The sequence below is a fragment of the Pongo abelii genome, chromosome 14 (assembly GCF_028885655.2).
Source record: "Pongo abelii isolate AG06213 chromosome 14, NHGRI_mPonAbe1-v2.0_pri, whole genome shotgun sequence".
NCBI classification, from domain to species: domain Eukaryota; kingdom Metazoa; phylum Chordata; class Mammalia; order Primates; family Hominidae; genus Pongo; species Pongo abelii.
In genome coordinates, this window is record NC_071999.2 from 105257530 (window position 1) to 105278836 (window position 21307).

Here is a 21307-nt window from a genome sequence, read left to right on the forward strand (position 1 = left end):
TTTCTTTAGTGTTTGTTGAGTCAATGAATCATCAGTGACAACCTGAAACCTACTCAATACTAAGGTATGAGAGCTTTAAAAACTTCTAACAGCACTGCATTTTTCTCTGCTAACATCATCATTAAGAACTCAAAAATGACTCAAGATCTGCTAAGATCCTCAACTAAAAGAGGACACTGAATCCTCTCCAAATTCCAGGGAAAGATGCCCTGGCCTGAGAATGTGGAAAAAGATCACAAGGGAAGCCTGCAGCAGAGAAGACTGGATTCCATCTGGCCTCTGCCCACTCCTCTCCCAAAGGTCACTGCAGATGGAAGTGAGCTCCAGGTCTGCACCAGGCCAGACTCAAAACCAAATGATTTGGTCAGAAAAGAATCAACTCTGCAGCTTAAATCAACTCCAGGCTGGTCAGTGACTTCTCCATTGTGCAGGTGCCACCCATAGGCACCAGGCCAAGACCATAAAGGAGTAAGTAGTACGGGCAAAATCCCATTTTCCTGACATGAAATGTAATGCTCACTGGAATATGCTGATTCTCCCACTGAGTTGCCCAGGAGATGGTGAGGTAGGGCTGCTTTGGGGCCTATTGCCCAGGGTGGAGGATATCCAAGATGCCAAGATTCCACATTGTAAGGACAGAAGCTTTTTTTTTTTTTTTACAATGTCTAACAACTGAAGCCATGGAAAAAACATCTGTAGTTCTCTCAAATTCTGGGAGCTATTCTGAAACTCTCCCCCATCAAATGGAGTTCCCTAAGCCTACAGAAAGAACCCATCCCCAGTACCCCACATGTGGTTCTCCACAGCCCATAATCTTCAACTCCCCACCTCCCGCCCCAGCATTGATATTCTAGACCAGGATATGGAATCACCAACTGTGACTATCCTCAATTCAAGAAACCCTCATCTGCTATTGGTGATCCCTTTTCTCTCATGCCACCTCTTACACATGATGGAAATCTCAACACCAACGTGTTTAGTAACTTCAAGGAGAAACCAACACTGTTAGGAACCTCCGCCCCTCTGAGTTTTCAGTGGAGAACTAATAAAGTCCCTTTAAAAACCTAATACCCTGGCCGGACACGGTGGCTCATGTCTGTAATCCCAGCACTTTGGGAGGCCCAGGTGGCAGATCACCTGAGGTCAGAAGTTTGAAACCAGCCTGGCCAACATGGAGAAACCCCGTCTCTACTAAAAATACAGAAAATTAGCTGGGCACGGTGGTGGGCGCCTATAATCCCAGGTACTGGGGAGGCTGAAGCAAAATCACTTGAACCTGGGAGGCGGAGCTTGCAGTGAGCCCAGATAGCGCCCTGCACTCCAGCCTGGGCGACAAAGCGAGACTCCATCTCAAAACAAACAAACAAACAAAAAAACCCTAATACCTCAATCAGTTTTTCACGAACTCCACAGAAATTAGTTAAGCACATACATCCTTCAGTTAAAAAAAAAAAAAAAAAAAAATCAGCAGTTACTTTCAATCTTTTAGGAAAAAAATAACATAGAAGATTCTTAAAAGAATAGTGAAGGAAAATAAAAATGGCAAAATGAACACAGTAAAAGCCTGGGAAGGAAAAAGTTAACCTAAGGGATTAAATATCCTGTAAATTCTAGCTAGTATAATAGTTTACAGATGAACCTACTATACTATAAATATTATGGCACCTCTGCTATCACCATAGGAACTCTGCTTTCTACTTAAGAAAACAGCAATATGTTAGAATGACAGATTAAATAAGTCCTCTAAACAATCTTAGAAATGCAACTCTTTCTATAATAATACAGTTTGAACCAAATTGTCATTTACAGCTGAATATTTATTTTAGCCAACGCAAAGCAGCCTGAAATGTAAAATGACCTAGATTAACCGAGCTTATTCTACACTAACAAATTTTAGGTTAATAGGCCCAGGGAGGTTTTTTCTCAAGCCACATCATAATTTTAACCAATGTACATGTAAAACTGTGATATTCTGTCCCTTCAATAACATTGACTACTAAATTAGTTCTTCCTTCATGAATAAGTTACTACTGAGACCTTTTTTAGATTAATTTTCTAAGTTTTGGTTTTTATTTCTTTCTCCCTTTCATCCTAATACCCCTTAAACAGAAATGCAGAACTCCTTTCTTGGCTTGTGGAAACATGAGTGTCAATTTCACCAACAAACTAGCTTGGGACTAATGAAATATACAAGCACGGAGGAGATCCATGGTGCAAATAGATGTTTCATAGTGTCCTATTATCTGATTACCAACGACACTTGACAACACACAAGTGTAAACAAAGTAATGTGATTATTTTCTATAGTCACTGGAAAATTCACTGGACCAGGAGTGGGCAAACTCGATTTTGTTCTTGTCTCTGTAACTAGCTGTAGACCACAAAGGTTTATCCATGGCTGACCTCATCTTCCTCATCTGCAAAATTAGGAAGTTGAACCAGACGACCACCAAAGATAACTTTCATCTCCAAAAGAAAATGATTTCACTTTCATGTCACACATTTCTATAAACCCAGAGAATTAGTGGTACTTTCCAAAAAATATGTTTAATGATTCAAGTTAATCACTTAAAAGTTTTCAAGAAACTCCAACTTCAAAATTATATCTTAAAATGTTCTGACGCTTTTAGACAATCTCTGCCATCTTGCCAGGAAAAGGGTTAAGGTTAGCCAGGTGACCTTAATTAAGTAAGTCACTTGATTTCTCTGGTCTTCAATTCCTCATCAAGAAACAGAAATAATAAAACTATCCCTGTCTATCTGACCAGATTTTCCAGAGGCCAAAGATAGACTTTTTTTTTAAAAGAACTTTATAAAACAGTCAAATGCAAAGTTGCATTGTTTCACAGGGGCATCCCGCCTCTATGAGCATCTGGCAAGGCTCTTAACTGTTGACAATATTTTCGCTTCCAACATGCGTGTGCCCTCATTTCAGGAACATATTTTACATCACAATGCCCGTGTGTACAAGCACTAAGATATACAAGTGTAATTTTCAAGCATACCAACTTGAACATCTTACATGTAGTACAAACTTTCCTTCCAATATTCAATGCATTTGCTTTTTCTTAATAGATTATTACCTATTCACTTAAGAAAGTAAAACAGCTGCGAAATCCTAGAATCTATAAAGAACAAATCATATTCCTATCTTTTCATGTGTTTCCTTCCAACATTTTTCTTATACATAATATTTTCACACAATTGTGACCATACACATTTCTGCTTACTGCTTTTTTTTTTTGCTCAACATTGTAATTTTCCTGTGTTATAAATTCTCCTCAAGCAGCACTTTAAAGGGTTATATGGTATTTCTTTAGCTTGCCCCAATAAATAACCACAGTTTGCACTTAGTGAGTATTTACTGTGCGCCAGGCCCTATTCTAACTGCTTTATATGCAATTGCTCGCTTAAGTACAAAGATCTATGGGGTAAGTGCTATTAAAATGTCCACTCTCTGGGTGAAGAAACTGAGAAGGCAGAACTAGTAGATGGAAGAGCTGGGGCTTGAAGCCTCCTGAACCCAAGTTCTCACTCACTATGTCCTACTGCCATCTATGGCAAGAACTATCCCCCTAGTAACAGAAACTTGGTTATACAACTGCATTTCCATGTTTAGAATTGAGGGAATAAACATTTGATATTTAACTTATTATTGAAACAAAAGAGAATGGCTTACTTTAGAATCTGTAAGATTATAAACTTTCTTCCGTGAACAAAATATTGCTTTTTTTTCATAAAAAAGTAAATAGTTCTGTATATTACAGTTAACTCTTGAACAACGCAGGAGTTAGAGCTACCAACCCCCTGCACAGTCAAAAATCCACCTATGACTTTTGACTCCCCAGAAACCTGGCTAATAGCCTACAGTTGACTGGAAGCCTTACTGATAAAATAAACAACACATAATTTGTATGTGATATATATTATACTGGTTTCTTTGTTTTTTGTTTTTTGACACAGGGTCTTGCTCTTTTGCCCAGGCTGGAATGCAGTGGTGTGAACACAGCTCACTGCAGCCTCAACCTCCTGGGCTCAAGCCATCCTCCCACTTCAGCCTCCCAAGTAGCTGGAACTACAGATGCATGCCACCATGCCTGGCTTTTTTTTTTTTTTTTTTTTTTTGCCATGTTGCCCAGGCTGGCCTTGAACTCCTGGTCTCAATCCATCCACCTACCTTGGCCTTCCAAAGTGCTGCAATTACAGGCGTGAGTCACTGTGCCCTGCTATTACACTCTATTCTTACAATCAAGTATGCTAGAGAAAAGAAAACATTATTAATCCTAAGGAAGAGAAAATATACTTACTATTTGTTAAATAGAAGTGGATCATCATAAAGGACTTCATCGTCTTCATACTGAGTAGGCTAAGGAAGAGGATGAGGAGGGACTGGTCTTGCTGTCTCAGGGGTGGCAGAGGCAGTAGAGGTGGAGAGTGTGGGACAGGAGGCAAGAGAGGCAGGAACACTAGGTATAACTGTACCGAAATACATAATTTCTGTCTCGCTTTTTAGTTTTTTAATTTCTCTAAAAATGTTTCTATATAGTACCAATCCTTCCACCATTTGCTTTAGTTTCAGTGCCCGTATCTTAAAGGGATCCATGCCATAAAAGAAGTCAAAAGCACTCTTGAATAATTAGCATGCTTCTGCCAGACTGTCTGACGTCAACTTCTTTTCTGGCAGTGCCTCTTCTTCTATGTCTTCTTCCTCATCATGGGGCATTAGTTCTGAAGCACTAGTCTCCATCAGACCTCTTCTGTTAATTGCTCTGGTGTGGTGTCTATTAGCGCTTGAATTTCTCCAAGGTCTTTATCTTGAAACCCTTCACCCCAGCCCCACCTTTTTTGCTATATCCACAATCTCTTTCATGGTTTCCTTGATTGGCTCTGTCATAAATCCTGTGAAGTCATGCACAACATCTGGACACAGTTTTCTCCAGCAGAAATGTGTTTCAGACTTGATGGCTTTCACTGCTTTTTGTATAACAATGACAGTATCCTTCAATGATACACTCCTTCCAGACTTTCATGATGTTCTATTTGGGTTGTCTTCCACAGCGCTATGGTCCTTTCCATAAAGTACAGTGTGCATTGAGCCTTAAAGGTCCTTATGGCCCCTGATTTAGAGGGTGAAGTAGGACATTGTGTTTCGGAACAAGTAGACCACTTCATTGTCTTTGGTGTTGAACTCATGTGTTCTGGGTGGCCAGGGGCATTGTATAATATCAAAAGAACTTTAAAAGGCACTCTCTTGTTAGCAAGGTACTTCCTGACTTCAGGGACAAAGCACTGATGAAACTAAAGATGGGGTTTGGCATCAGCTCACCCCCACCAGAGCATTCTTTCATGCATCCCCAGTGATCACAAAACCCATACCACTACCTCGCTGATGCTATCTATACCCACTAACCCTGAGGCTTTAGTCAGACAAAGAAAACAGCCATTCTAAATTGTTCTTCTGTGCTCTCAGAATGTTTAACCATGCCTTTTACTTAAAGAATTCCAGGGGCCAGGCATGGTGGCACACACATGTAATCCCAGCATTTGGGACGCCAAGGCAGGAAGATCACTTGAACTCGAGTTTGAGACTAGCCTGGGCAACATGGCAAAACTCCATCTCTACAAAAAATACAAAATTGAGCCATCATGGCACACACTTATAGTCCCAGCTACTTGCAAGGCTGAAGACGGGAGGATTGCTTGAGCCCGGGAGGTCAAGGCTTCAGTGAGCCAAAATCACACCGCTGCACTCCAGCCTGGGTGACAGACCCTGTCTCAAAAAAAGAAAAAAGAATTCCAGTAATTGGCCATAGGAGATCCAAAATATGGAACCAAGGTTGCAGAGTGTCTGACCTCAGGAAGGAATGCTGACCAACTGATTTATAGCTTTGTTGCCACCGGCCAGACCACCATGTGGCCCATCACTCAAGATAACCATCGCAACCAGATATTCTGACCCGCATACCCTACCACGTGCTTTGCCCAGCCCACCCTGCATATCCTACCCCTGATGTCAATTCCCATGCTTTGCCTAATAAAAAATCCCTACAGGCTCAGCGAGTCAGCTAAGGAATTCTCTCTCTCTCTCTCACTCTCTCGTGCTGCCTCCCTTATGCTCAGGCATAAGCTCCAATGAAGGCTTTTCTTTTGGCCTCAGGTCGATTTCTACTGCATTGAGGGCCCAAGAACCCGTGGCTGGTAACAAAACCAATCCAGAAAAAGGGTTCTCCTTGACCAGGTCTTCTTATACAATGAACAGACTGGCAGCTGGTATTGATCTTCTCCCTTCAAGGCTTGGGGGTTGGCAGCTTTATAGAAAAGGGCAGTCCTGATCATAAACCTGATTGCATTTGCACAAAACTGTAGAGTTGGCCTAACCCTTCCTGCCTTCAATCCTGGTACTCACTTTTCTTCCTTACTAAAAAATGTCCTTTGTAGCATTTTTTCCAGAATAGGGACTTTAATCTGTATTAAAACCCTGTTCAGGCAGATATCCTTTCTCCTCAATGATTTTCTTAATGGCATCTGGGAGCTTGTATGCTGCCTCTTGGTTGACAGAACTGCTTCTCCTGTTATCTTGATATTTTTAAAGCCAAAACTCTTTCTAGAATTATCAAACCATCCTTTGCTGGCATTAGATTCTCCAGCTTCAGATCCTTCACATTCCTTTTGCTTTAAGTTGTCATATAATGACTTCACTTTTTCTCAAGTCATCAGTCTATAGGTATTCCTTTCTACAGCAATCCTGTGCCCACATAAAAGCTGCATTTTCATTACAAGATAAAAAGGTATTTTGCAAGAAGTGCAAGGTTTTTATGCCTGCTGACACAGCTACAGCAACAGCTCACAAATTTCCTTTTCTTTTTTCATAATGGTCCTTAAACTGGATTCATTTATCTTAAAATGGCAGGCAACGGCAGCTGCAGACCACAGTCTACAAAACATATCAAGTAATTCAACTATTTCTTGTAACGTCATGACGTCTGTTTCCTAGGAGCACTTCCAGGATCTTTGTAAGGGCTTGCACTTTGTAAGGGTCCAATGGTGTTATTCAATGTCTATGGTATTGCACTGAACATCATATACAAGAAAGCAAGAGATCACTTTTTACTGCAATAAGAAATTTACTAGAAAGAAAAGAAAAACAGCTCGGAGCAGTCTGAGCTATGTGAACTATGCAGGCCCAGAGAAGAAACATGAGTATGAGACTTCGGGTCGCCCCACTCCGTGCCCAGGGGCAACTGTTTAAAGTCATATGGTTCCTGACTAGCTGCCTCCCTCATTATCTTCATGTTCCCAGAATGTGTGATACAAAGAACAACAGATAGCCAATCAATAGCTCATGTTGTTTTCATGTGAATTCTTGGTAAACAACTCAGAAACTGCCTCTTCTTTTCCTTTAAAAATCCACTTGTAACTGCTGTTATATTCAGGGCAATTTGAACATTTGCTCCTGAGTTGCAGCAAGCTTGGCCCAAATAAACTCTCTACTTAAGTTAAATTTTGCCTCCTCTTCTTCTTTTTGGGTCAGCACTGGAAAGAGGAACTGCTCACATAGGGATGATTGGTGTCACACGGTGTTTTAAGTGGATATTCACAACACAACACTCACCACGATAGCTACAGGAGGTGGCTATGAAATCATTATAGTAGTACAATACGTACTATAGTTAATTTTATGTAGTTATGATTTAATATTGCATCTTTATATTTGTTTCTCTGGACTGTAAATGGCACCATGTATGGTCTGTGTTTGTGTGGGTAAGTTCTGATAAATTTTAACTTTTTATAATAGATTTGTATATCATTTACAGTAGTAAATGATAAAATAGACTAGTATCTACACATTATTTTATATATTAATGACATACCTTTTTCTTAATTTCGTCAATGGCTATGCAGTTCATCTGTTTTTTCAAATTGTTGCACATCTCCAAAAATGTTTACGATACACTTATTTTTTAATCTGCATATATAAGTGGACCTGTGCAGTTCAAACCCATGTTGTTCAAAGGTCAGCTGTAGTACTTTTTTTTTTTTTTTTTGAGACAGTCTCACTTTCACCCAGGCTAGAGTGCAGTGGCTCAATCAGAGCTCACTGCAGCCATGACTTCCTGGACTTAAGCAATCCTGCCATCTCAGCCTCCTGAGTAGCTAGGGACTACAGGCGTGTGCCACCACACCCAGCTAATTTTTTCTTTCCTTTTTTTTTTTTTTTTTTTCTTTTTTTAGAGATGGGTTCTCACTTTGTTGCCCAGGCTGGTCTGAAACTCCTGGGCTCAAGCACTGCCCCACCTCAGCCTCCCGAAGTGCTGGGATTACAGGTGTTAGCCACTGCACCCAGCCAATGGCGCTATTTATAACTTTTTTTTTTAACTTAGCATGGTAAACATCTTTCCTTAGAACATTTGCCTAACTGTATGACTGAACATCTACTTTGTTAAGACAAAATGTTTAAAAAATAGACATGAATCTCAATTTGAATCTCAATCTATTTTAAGAGTTTTAAAACAAACTTCATGGGCTTAATGGAGACCCTGGGTAGTTCATGACCATCTGCTTTCAGATTCACTTTCAGATTAACATTCAATAGAGGGGGGAAGTCTCTACCACAGGCCCTGACCCAGCCTGTCTTCCAGTGTCATCACACCCAAGCGCTATCTTAATTATATTTATCCCTGTCAACCTCAAAGAAAGAGAGGCAGGAAGATTCAAAGTTCAGATCAGATAGTAAGTCTCCTTGCTACCAATTCACCAATAAAGAGTCAAGAAAGAAACAGAAAGTAAAAGTATAAAATAAGATAAATTCACTGAAAAGGAGTCAAAAAAGAAACAGAAAATAAAGGTGTAAACGATATAATGTCACCATCCACATGCTCCTTGCAAAACTCATTATTCAGTGAATGAACAGCACTCCCAGTGATTTTTATTCCTTGTATTTTTGTTTTGTTTTGCTTTCTTTCAGATAAATGAGTTACTAAATATTTAACACAAGAGTTAGATCAGTGTCTTCTTTTACACATTGGAGCTCTCTGGAATTGGTGAAAACAAATGGTCCTAACATAGGAAATTAATCTTATACATTTTGTACCAAGATGTGTGGCTGCTTTAAAATCCTATGCAAAGATCCCCATACGGATTTACTGACAATCTGAACAGCTTTTCCTAAACTAAAACAAACACAGAACCAGCCTCAAAGTGATATACATTCTGATGTGCAAGAATATTGGCAAATTAGTCATATGTAGCAATGAGAAACTCATGATATGATAGAGCCTGTGCATTAGGAAAATTAATCTGGCAGCAGGAGGTAAACTGGGATGAAATAAATAGAAATGGGTGCAGGGAAGAGAAATTAGAGGTAACAGGAAATATGAAAAGGATAAAATTAAGATATAGAGTCAGATGTAGCATCTTCAGGGTTTGTTCATTCATCCAAAAAATATGACTGAGCCCCTGCTATGCACCAGGCCCTGCAAAAACCACGGTGAACCAACAGGCCAGGGAGGGAAAAAGACATTAAGCAAATGTACAAAAATAAATAAATAAATAAATTGTGATAAGTGGTCAAAGGAAAGGAACAGGCAGTGCATGTTTTAGTTTGGGTGGATAGGCCAGGACATACCAGCACAGTTTCAAAGGCCAGAGAGAGTGGCCTGGCAACTGAGACGGGTGGCCAGGGGTCATGATTATTCCAGGCAGAAGTGAGAGCTTCTTAGCTCCTGGAGTATGAGAGAGGCTGGCATACATGGGAGGGTGGTGTCTGATAAGGAGAGAGCCTTATGGTCCAAGGGAAATAGTTTGTATCCCAAGGGCAACGGGAAATACTAATGTCTTCAGGGTTTAGAATTGACCCTGTAAGGAGGGAGTAATTACGGTAGCAAAGAAACCAGATAAGAAGGATCCTATCCCCTATGATATGGTTTGGCTCTGTGTCCCCACCCAAATCCCCAGTGTTGGAGGAGGGGCCTGGTGAAAGGCGACTGAATCATGGGGGCAGACTTCCCCCTTACTGTTCTCATGATAGAGTTCTCATGAGATCTGGTTGTTTAAAAGTGTGTAGCACCTCTTCCTTTGCTCTGCCTCTTCCTTGCCAGCCATGTGGAGATGTGCCTGTTTCCCCTTCACCTTCTGCCCTGATTGTAAGTTTCCTGAGGCCTCTCCAGAAGCAGAAACCTGTACAGCCTGCAGAACCATAAGCCAATTAAACCTCTTTTCTTTATAAATTACCCATTCTCAGGTATGTCTTTATCGCAGTGCAAAAATGGACTAATACAACCTACTACTACACAGACCAGGAAAGAAAGGAGACAGGAAAGGGGATGCCAGGTTGCAGCAGGCATCAGTGCTGCTCACCAAAGATGTGAGTCCTCCTTGCAGACACATAGAAAGGATTGTACTTCCCTGCTCCTGGAGTTCGGCGCTGCCATGTGATTTGCTTTTGCCATGCAGACCTGCCACATTCAAGATAGGGGTGTCCCATCAACTGAGGTCCCAGGACAATATGGAACTAGGCTCCCAGCCCACACTCAATGGAGAGGTAGCGAGTGGAAGAAATAAACCTTTCTGTTCTAAGCCACTGAGATCTGGGAGTCCTTGGCCCATAATGACTGACTCATGACAGAAAGTAATGAATGTAGTGGTTCTTGAATGAGGAAGGCAAAGGAGATAAACAGAAGAGACATAGGAGGAGTTACAGATTTCAAAGCTGGTGATGAAATGACACTCCCCACTAAAACAAGAATGTAAAAAGGACAACCTAACTTGGGATGAAAAGTGGCAATTTATGCTTCATAGATGCTGAACTTAAGGAGCTGGTAGGACAGCCAAGTAGAAGAGTCAGGCAGGAAAACAGAAAAGCAGGTCTAGGGCAGGGCACAATGTGCGATAGAAGCGGGGAGAATCAGAACTGAGATAAAACTGTGGAAATTGCAATGAGGTGGTGCCCCCCTTCGGAGTGAAGGGAAAAAATTAAATTCTATAAACCAGTGGTGGAGAAGAGACCCTTTAGGAATGCCCCTTTGTGGTGACTGCACAAAAAGAGTGAAGAAGATAAAGGAACAGACATCAGAGAAGAAGGAGGAGACGCTGGAAAATCCTGTTCCACAGAAGGGAAGAGGGTGCTTAGTCATATGGGGTGAGCACTGAGAGGCCGCCCCACACTAAGGACATGAGCAGGTCACAGGGATAGGGAGCTGTGGATGGTGAGGAAGCAGAGGCAGACCAAACAGCCAGTGTAGAAGTAAAGACAAGAGCTGGGTCAGTAGAGCCAAGAAGCCCCAGGCCAGGGAATAGCCAAGGGCAGAGCCTGTGACAGATAGCCTCTGGCATCTCAGAAACTCCCAGCCCTCCTCTCTCCACCACTTGCTAAGTTCTGAGCAACTTTTTAAAATTGCAGAAGCTCAAATATACAACAGGAAGAAAAAGAACTATCTCTTAGGAGTAAGTGGCTTCGCTCTGAGGGCTCCAATTATCACAGCACATACTCAAAATCATTTTTCCTGTCAATATTGGCCAAAGTAATAAAAGTAATACATGTCAACCGTAGAAATCTGGGAAGGACAGAAAATTGGAAGAAAAAAAAAGTGAACTTCCCATCATCCCACATCCAGAGAACCACTGTTAACACTCTGCATTCCAGTTTATGTTAAAGACTAAACACAGATAGGTCAGGCCGATAGCCAGTCAACGAATACACATGAGAGATTTATGCTAAAGAAAAACAATTTTATGACAGGTACACTTTTAAAACCTCATTCTTATCAAACCTACATTCCATACTGTACAGTACAGCTTATGTCCATGTGAATGCGGCCATGGAGTTGTAGAATGGGGTAGCTCTCCAAGCAAAAAGTTTAACTTAACACTATGATCGAGAGATCTCTATAGACAAATAGCTATGGGGCAAATATTGTTTCTAAGCTTACTGTTTGACTTTTGTATGGTACTCACAGAGACAGACGTTTAGTGTTAACATGGGGAGGCAACAGGCAGAGTGGCTAGGAGCTCAGGGTGTGAAGTTACAGTGCCAAGCTTCAAGACCCAGCCCCCGTACCTACACTGTGACCTCGAGGTGACTTAACCTGTGTGTGAAGCCCTCAGATGCATTCCAGGGCATCATAGGTGGTCAATAAATGCTGGCTCCAGAAATATTTAGTCAAGATAATCAATCTTTTCCTTTAGTAACATAATAAGAGCTTGCATTTGCTAAGTACTCACTATTAACTACTTTACATGCATTATCTTACTTAATCTTTACTTTTAAAAAACTCTCTAAGATAATACCTACCAATCCCAATTCTCAGATGAGCAAACTAAGGCTCGGGCAATGTACGTTGCTCGAAGTCCTCAGCCAATCAGTGGCAAAGCCAAGGCTCACCTCCAAAGCCCAGGTCCAACTGGTTTCTTCCTGAACTTTCATACTTCAAAAATCCCTCTCCAGGCTGGGCGTGGTGGCTCATGCCTGTAATCCCTGCACTTTGGGAGGCCGAAGTGGGTGAATCATTTGAGGTCAGGAGTTCAAGACCAGCCTGGCCAACATGGTGAAACCCCGTCTCTATTAAAAATACAAAAATTAGCCGGGTGTGGTGGCACACGCCTGTAATTCCAGCTACCTGGGAGGCTGAAGCAGGAGAATCACTTGAGCCTGGGAGGCAGAGATTGCAGTGAGCCAAGATCGCACCACTGCACTCCAGCCTGGGTGACAGAGTGAGACTCCATCTCAAATAAATAAATAAATACATAAATATCCCTCTCCAGTCTTACATGATTATTTCCCCATGTTTTATGTGGTTTCTTTTATTTTACAAATAACTCTTATATTTCACTATAATTTATTTCAGTATGTGCTATAAGGTAGAGCTCCAACATTATTATTTGTAACACCATTTACTGAATGGTAACTCACCATATCCGACTACTGCTCTCATGATACCTAAGTGCCTACACACACACAGGCCTGTTACTGGATTTTCCCTTCCATGTCACACCTCCCACCCCATTCTTGGGCCTGCCTGACAGAAAACAGTCACATCATTTACTCTCAGGATTACACTTAGGGAAGGTCTCTCTAGGAAGTATATGTTCATGGCTGGTTTGAACTTCTTTCCTGAAATAGTTTCAAAAAGACAAAGGAAAAAAAATCTATTTCAGGATGTGTTCTCAGCCAATCAATGAAATTGTTCCCAAAGTTGGCAACTGTATTTCTCAAAACCTCTCTCCCTTCCTCCAAAAACTTGCTCCTTTGCCCAAGCTGCTCTGCTTCTTCTTGGTCCTACCTGAGCATACTAAGCATTTGCTCAATTTCTTATTCTTTCCTAGAAAAAAAAGGATAAAAGTCTCCCTTATCTCTGCATCTTCCAGGTCCAGTTTAATTCTTAATAAATTCTTTCCCAAATACACTGGTTCTGTGCTTTCATCTTCCTCTGGTCACTGAACCGCATGTTTGACTCTTTCCATGGTACGCCTTAGTACTGTCAGTCACTTTAGCATAGGTGACTGACCCATCCACCTATTTAGATCATAAACCCTGCACCGGCAAGGGCCTACTCTGACGTGGTATCATGTTCTTAGCACCCAGCAGAGAGCCCTGCCCCAGAGTCAGCCCTCAGTAAATGTGGACAGTGATTTCACAGTTCCTTCCCTCCCTGTTCAAACTCAAGGCCTCACTAATGTCCTCCTGACAGTGTACTAATAATCGAAAGGACTAGAAGCCAAAGGAATGGAACCTGCTGTTGATGATCTAGTCCAAGATGGGCCTCCACCCTGCTTCCTGTATTTTGGGACATTTCTGTTTTCTCCACTGGACGGTGGAGAAAAACAGTGCAGAGAAGGTCTGGCCAGTTCAGTTATCAGCTTACTGACATCTGATTTTAAATTATAGCCAAAAACGAGATTTTACCTTCCTTGAGAATTTCAAAGAACACCATTACCGGGGTCTCACGTTACCTCCGACAGCACTGGAATCCTGGGCTGAATAAACGGGGCAGTGAGGGAAGCCTCAGGCAGACTCAGGGACACTACCATCCCATACCTTCTGTCCGCCCTCCTCCAGTAACACCAAGCGAAATTTAGAAACGACCTCACTTGGTTTCATTTGTATTGTTGGAACTCAAAGGGGTGAGCAGTGGCATCGCTGGCAAGGGCTTGACATCGAAGAAGAGTTTGAAGCTGAACATAGTAAGATAAGATCAGTAAGGAAGCCGGGCAGCCAGAAGACTTGTATATTAATACCCAAGTGCAGGACAGTCAGCACACCCATGCAAAGGGATGTGACCTGATATTCACACAAATCTTTCAGAGAAAGGACACTTGTAGGCCTTGAGTGGTATTAATACTTCCTCTTAGATCTAGGCCATTATGATGCCATCTTTAATACATCTGAAAGACCTGAGGTAAAATCCTTTCAGGAGCTCCAAAAGTAATCATAACTCAATCCTGCTCAGTGAATTCTTTCTAGCTTTTCTTCTGAGCTTGCATACGTTTTGAACATGCTACCTTCCTAACTATTCTAAATTATGGAAAGCTAATTCTGAAATTGTGAGGATTCTTCCTTCATTACCAAAAATCATACGTTACTTTTCCTACAGTTAAAAATGTTCCTAGTAGTACCTCCACTGCTTTTATAAAAGCAGTTTAGGGCTGGGTATGCTGGCTCGCACCTGTAATCCCAGGAGTTTGGGATTGCTTGAGCCCAGTTTGAGACCAGCCTGGGCAACAGGGCAAAATCCCATCTCTACAAAAAATACAAAAATTAGCTAGGTGTGGTGGTGCATGCCTGTAATCCCAGCTACTGTGGAGGCTGAGGTAAGAGGATTGCTTGTACCCGGGAGTTCAAAGGCTGCAGCAAGCCATGATTGTGCCACTACACTCCAGCCTGGGTGACAGATTGTCTCTAAAAGAATAGTAAATAAGGCAGGCGCAGTGGCTCACCCCTGTAATCCCAGCACTTTGGGAGGCCGAGGTGGGCGGATCACCTGAGGTAAGGAGTTCAAAACCAGCCTGGCCAAATTGGCAAAACCCCGTCTCTACTAAAAATATAAAAAATTAGCCAGGTTTGGTGGCGGGCGCCTATAATCTCAGCTACTCAAGAGGCTGAGGCACGAGAACTGCTTGAACCCGGGAGGCAGAAGTTGCAGTGAGCCAAGATCATGCCACTGCACTCCAGCCTGGGTGAAAAGAGCAAGACTCCATCTCAAAAAAATAACAATAATAAATAAATAAATAAATAAATAAATAAATAAATAAATAAAAACAGCTTCAAATAGAAGCCCATTGGTGAAATAAGGGACTCTAGAAAAACCTAGTATCCCTCTTATTTAACAGAGCAGGAACCTTGAAGTTCAGAGACATTAAGCAACAGTCCAAGGGGACTTAACTAGCTGGTAGAATATATGCCAGCCACCGCCTAAGAGCTTCACCCACATAGCTCAATTAATCCTTCCAACAACAATACAAGGAAAGCATAATTATTATCTCCAATCTACAGATGAAGAAACTGAGCCCCAACAAGGTTAAGTTATATACCTAAGACTGTACAGCTGGTGAGGCATAAAACCAGGTTTACAACCCATGCTCTAAACTACTAAACCTCTAAGATTAAAACCCAGAAGTCCTGACCCCATGGAGGGTTCTCTCCATTAAAAGAATTCTGGCTGGGCGCAGTAGCTCACACCTGTAATCCCTACACTTCGGGAGGCCGAGGCAGGCAGATCACCTAAGGTCAGGAGTTTGAGACCAGCCTAGCCAACATGATGAAACCCCATCTCTACTAAAAACACAAAAATCAGCTGGGTATGGTAGAACACACCTGTAATCCCAGCTACTCGGGAGGCTGAGGCCAGAGAATCACTTGAATCTGGGAGGCGGAGGTTGCAGTGAGCCGAGATCACGCCACTGCACTCCAGCCTGGATGACAGAGCAAGACTCCACCTCAGAAAAAAAAAAAAAGAATTCTAAGGCTCATGAAAGAGCTAACCATGTTTGATAAGGCCTACAAAGCTTTTTTAGGTCCTTATTAGAACAAACTAACAATCAAAGATTTTTTAATATAATCTGGGAAATGTGAAGAGCATACCAACAAGTTGTTAATTTTATTATGACACAGTTATGTAAGAATAGACCCTATTTTTAAGTAATATATACTAGTTATATAGAGGTGAAATGATATAAGGCCTGGGACTCACAATCACACATGAAAAAGAATAGGAAGAAGAGACATATGAAGCAAGTTTGGCAAAATCTTGATAATTATTCAATCTGGATGATGAAATATGAAGGTTCATTACACTATTCTCTCTACTTTTTGTATGTTTATTTTCAAGCTTTTCAAACAAATTAATATAAAATCATTCATAAAAGTCCATGAAACTGAACCCATGAAAAATGAAGCTATTGAACAATGAAAAATGGATAAGCCCACGTTATGTTTACATTTTAAAGCTTGTTTTTAATGGCAGCCTTTATCATCCACGGAACTATTTAATTTTGTTGTTTCTGATCTCATGACCATCCACTCATCAATACTTGAAGTGTGGGAAGAGCTACTAAACCCATACGTAGTTTAATTTTTTTAAATCCATCTGCATAACTGCTTTATTAGCTAGATAAGAATATTTATTGAGCATTTATGTTGTGGGCATTGTATTAGTGCTGACCCAAGTTATCAGACACAGAACAGAGTAATTACTTCCATCTAAGGACAGATGCACAGACCATGGGATTCTAAACCTGGCATGGTTGCTGCTCTGCCTCCTGAGAAGTCCACAGTTACCTTACCTCACCTCTCAGACCTTCATACAACAAAGCCCGGCCAGAACTTATGTGGCAGGTGCACCTGCTGTGGCTCCCTGGCAGACACTGGAGCCACTAGAGGAAGTAGGCAGTGGCAGAGTACCAGGCAGGAGGTGGGGGGATGAGGTGTGTGGGTAATTTTCAGTATCTGTAAGCCCTCCCAGATTCTTCCTTCTGCAATTCAGAACCATCACAATGCATTTCCTATTTCCCATTCAGCCAGGGGCCCTCACATGCCAGAGCAGGCCCACCTGCTTCCCTGCATTTTGTATCTGTTCCATCACAGGTTTCATCAGACAAGTGACCACAGACAGATCAGACTAAGAGTTAAGTCAACAGCCGGGCATCTGGCTCTTCATGCTTAAGGGTGTCCAGGGAAAACGGATGTACTACTAAAGTATCATGAGGTAACACAGTTGGCAGCCTGTCACACGTGGGAATGGACACTCCTAGGTCACCATCAGTAGGCCATCCTCCGACGGGAAGGGCAGATATTCGGGGACTACTGCACATCAGCAGTGTTGTGTCTGCACCAGCACTCCTGGGCTCCATCTACACGGCTTATTAAACCAGTACCTGCAGCACTTTGGAAATCATGGCACACTGGTACACTGTATTTACTCTTCTTCTGCCTCAAATCCCTGATGACCACGGCAGGCCCCAGATAAAGGAACCAAGTTCTGTGTGAGAACAGAAAAGATGCCAAAGAAGTTGCAGGCTTTATCCTTAACACACACTGGCAAAAGTCACGAAGATGCTGGAAGCCACACATAAGTTAGTTGATTATGGAAGAGATGGCCAGGTTCTGGTCTATTCCCAACTCCTGCTCTACTCCTTACCTAATCGACTTCCCTAAAATAGAAAAATTAAATCCTTGTTTACTATGGATCAAACTGGAGTTTAAGAAATCTGGAGTGAGTTGGCAGAGCTAGCAATCGAGAGAAAATTCAAACTGAGCAAACTGAATATAGAAATCAGCGAAGCTTCATCTCCACAAACGTCATTCACGCAATTCTGTGTCTGCCCAGGAAGGGCATCGATCTGCCACCAAAATGATGCATCCGCCCCTGTGTTAAGGGGCCCGGCACTCTGCCCCGACAATCCCCCACAAAGCCCAGACAACCACTTCCAAGGCCCATCTTCTTGCACTGTTCCAACAAACACAAGTCACACCCACCCACAAACAAGCCCGTTTCAAGAAAACAAATGCCGGCGGCAACGCAAGGAGCTGCTAAAAGTTTCCAGCTGCCCTGCAGAGCTCGCTCCTGCTCAAACGTCGCTCCACTCCCACACCATCCAGGTGAATCGGGCTGTAGTGCATTTCCAAATACAGCAGGACCAGCGCTGGCTGTGAAAAAGTTAACTGAAAACTTCATCTTTCTCACACCTAGAGGCCTATTCTCTAAAGACGTTCTGCCACGGGCAGATTCATTTTGGGCTGATGGCTTTGCTTGCTTCGAACCCCCAAACGTCACAGGAATTTGCACCAATACTAAATTAGCGAGGGTTCCCATCATGCCCCCCAAGCCTTCCCAAAAGGCGGCCAAACTTCAGGATACCGGCTTGGAGGTGGGGGGCGCAGGAGAGGATGCCGAAGTCCTTCCCTCCTGGAGTTCAGCCAACTCAAAGGGTTCGCAGGGGCATCTCCCACTCTGAGCGCAGACTGGATGAGGAAGCCCCCACCTCAATTCCCCTGCGCCCCTCCAAAACAGGGAAGGAGAGGGAGGCCGGGGGAGGGATGCGGGGGAGGGGGGAGAGTGTAATTTCCCAGTTGACAGCAGGTAAATTGGGAGAGACAGGGGTGAAAAGAGTGAGAGGGCGACGTCACTCCGCGGAAATTTCCCAGTAGGAAGGCGACAGCGATGGGGACAGGATCTTGGATGGCGGGGAGGGGTCTGGGAGTTGCAGCCCCTCCAAGACCTTCTCTTCTCCCCTGTCCAACTCCCTCCCGCCGGCCCCACCTCTTGATTCCGCGGACCCAGCAGGGTCGGCCGCTCTGCCTCAGCCCTGCCGACTAAGAGGCGCCCGGCCCGGGCCCGCAGCTGCCTGCGCCCCCGCCACCCTCCCCCGGCCCGCGGTGGTCCCGCACTCACCAGGAGCACGGAGCCGCGCACCACCTCAGACACGCTCTGCCGCAGCTCGGCCGCCGTGCCCGGCTTACTCAGCGCCCGGGTGAACTTCCGAGTCTCCGCCGAGGCGGGGAGCAGCGGCGGCTGCGACATCCTCCTGCCCTCGCCGCCTCCGCCTCTGCCTGCTCCCGCGGCCCGGCCCGGCCGCGCGGCCGCCAGGTGCGCCCTCGGCGCCCGGCCCGCTCCGCCCGCCCCGCCCGCCGCTCCCGGCGCCGCCGCCGCCCGCTCCCCCCGCTGCTCGCCGCGAGTCCGGCCGCCGCAGCCCGGGCCGCGCCCTCTGCGCCGTGTCACGCCCCAAGGCGCCCCCCTCGGCGTCCGCGGCCCCCCGCGATCGCAGCAGCGCCCGCGCTCGCTCGGGGCGACCGTGCGTGTGGCGGCGGCGGCTCCCCCATGCCACCAGCCTCCCTCGGCGACCACTCGCCGGGCCGCCTCCTCGGGGCGGGGTGTCCGGCGCGGCGCGGGCGGGGCGGGGCGTCCGGAGGGCGGAGGAGGGGCCGGCGCGGAGGGACGGCGGGCCAGGCAGGTCGGCGCGGGCCGGCGCTGGAGCTAGGCGGCCGGACTGGCAGGGGCGGCGTGCCGCGCGGGACCCTCATTGGGGAAGGTGGGGGGTCGGGGCCGCCTCCGCTCCGGGCCGCACGTCCGAAGACCGGAGGAGAGGACTGCGCACGCCACCAAGAGGGCGCACAGCTGAGGCTGGACGATGCGCGGTCTCAGAGCAGGGTTTCCTGCCCAGGGAGCCCGGCTGCGCTCGAGGGGACCTCGATGTCACCGGCAGGGTCGGAGCTCGGTGCACCACGCCCCCCTCTGCGCCCTGGGCCTCTGCGGGGACGGATGTCTCAGGAAAGTAGCCTTTATTTATGCGGCACCGATCGGAACCCGCGGCCGGCCGGGCGGACCTGGACGGAGCGTCCCTGCTCGGAACCTGGCGCGGGGCGCCGCGCGCTCGTGTGGCGCCTCGGCCTCCCCACCGTTCGGTCTCCGGAGGCACGGAGCTCGCGGCGGGACGATGACGGTTGGGCCGGGCCAGGCGTGGGAGACTCCCAGACTCCGGCCCGCCGGGACGGCCAGCTGTGTCACCCTGGACGTGGGCAATACTTCGGAGCCTCGGTTATGTCGCCTGTAACCTGAGGACAACTGCCTGGAAGGGGCTCAGGTGACACGGCGGCCCTCACGGGGGCCGATTTAGCCGGTCTGCCGCCCCTCCGCGCCGGACCGCCAGGCGGGGTACCCGGGAAACAGGAATGCGCCGGCTTGCGAGCCCACCGTGACGCAGAGCTGGCGGCCGCTAGCGACAGCCACCCTGTGAGGGACTTTCCCCCCAATACCCTAACCGCTTTCCCGTCCCTAAGGGTCCCCTCCCGCCCCGGCTCCCTTTCTGTCTCTCTGAGGAAGCACATCGCAGCCTAACCGTCACAGAGCCGCGAAGAGGGCGCGCCAGGCGGGGATTTGCGCCAGGCCCGCGGCGCATGCTCAGTGGTTGGGGACTGGGCGGGTACCCCGGGCGGGGAGCCTGACTGAAGGGCGGCTCTGCTGATTGGTCGGGCTGCTCACGCCACGCCCGTTGCCTTCCGATGGACAGTTCCTTACCTGCCGGGTCGGCCTCCGCAGAGAGCGGTGGCCTTGAAAACCCAGTTTTGGGAGAATCCCTGCCGTGCCTCCCGCCCCAGTACCCAGAGGTTTCGTAGCCGCCATCACTGCGGTGGAGGAGGCCGCCTGTTGCGTCCCACACCACCAGAAAGCCTAACACTGGCCTGAAGCGTAATCTTAAAGTGGTAGGAGAAAATACCGATTTAGCGCAGAGAGCAAAACACCTCCGTTCCGGGTTTAATGGGCAGGTCTGGAGGTGAGGCATGCCGTCAGCACTCAATAATTACTTGCAGGATCGGATTGTTTCCCCAGTGGGTGGGGACTGCAGGATGTAGCATTGAGTGAGCCTGACAGATTGGAAGATAAAACAAGTGTGATAATAAAAACAATTACACACTAACCCATTTCCTCCTCCGTGAAATGAGGGAATGGCCTAGACATTTTCCAGACCTCTTCTGTCCTAAGAGAGGAGCTGGGTGACAGAGCAGGTGCAAGCCGGCCTTTCCCTGCCTCCCCGGGGAACTCAGCTCGCAATGACACCTTTCAGCTGCAGGAGTGTGGCCGCTCAGTTCTCATTTGAACTGTTGACAACAGTTGTCTTCTGAGAATCATGAATTAGAGCCTGCCTTTAGGCTTCTGACTCCCTCAAAGGTACCAAACAACACAAACTTTTCCTCTCGTTACCTTGGCTCTCTAAGCTGTATCTACTTCTATACAAGGCGAACAATTTTGTCTTTTTAAATTAAAAACAACAACAAAAGCATCTAAGGTTGTAGGGTTTTATATTCTTTTTTCTTTTC

At 45.5% G+C, this 21307-nt stretch overlaps 2 protein-coding genes across 23 annotated transcripts in view; one reads left to right on the forward strand and one right to left on the reverse strand.

Moving 5' to 3' along the window:
* Positions 1–19365, reverse strand: part of DOCK9 (dedicator of cytokinesis 9) — a 298314-nt gene extending 278949 nt beyond the window's left edge. For 20 of the 22 annotated variants that reach the window (XM_009248745.4, XM_054528579.2, XM_063714630.1 and 17 more), the window contains exon 1: positions 18885–19113. In XM_009248745.4, coding sequence (XP_009247020.1) covers positions 18885–19013 — 129 coding nt within the window. In that variant the 5' untranslated portion in view covers positions 19014–19113. 22 annotated transcript variants of the gene reach the window in all.
* LOC103892284 (collagen alpha-1(I) chain-like) lies at positions 19311–21275 on the forward strand. Its single transcript, XM_009248749.3, has one exon. It carries the CDS (start codon positions 19311–19313, stop codon positions 20046–20048), a length of 738 nt encoding a protein of 245 aa, XP_009247024.3. The 3' UTR covers positions 20049–21275.
* The last annotated feature ends 32 nt before the right edge of the window (positions 21276–21307 follow it).

Excerpts from the sequence above, each read along its gene's own strand:
- LOC103892284 (XM_009248749.3), top strand. The coding sequence starts at position 19,311 with ATGCCACCAGCCTCCCTCGGCGACCACTCGCCGGGCCGCCTCCTCGGG.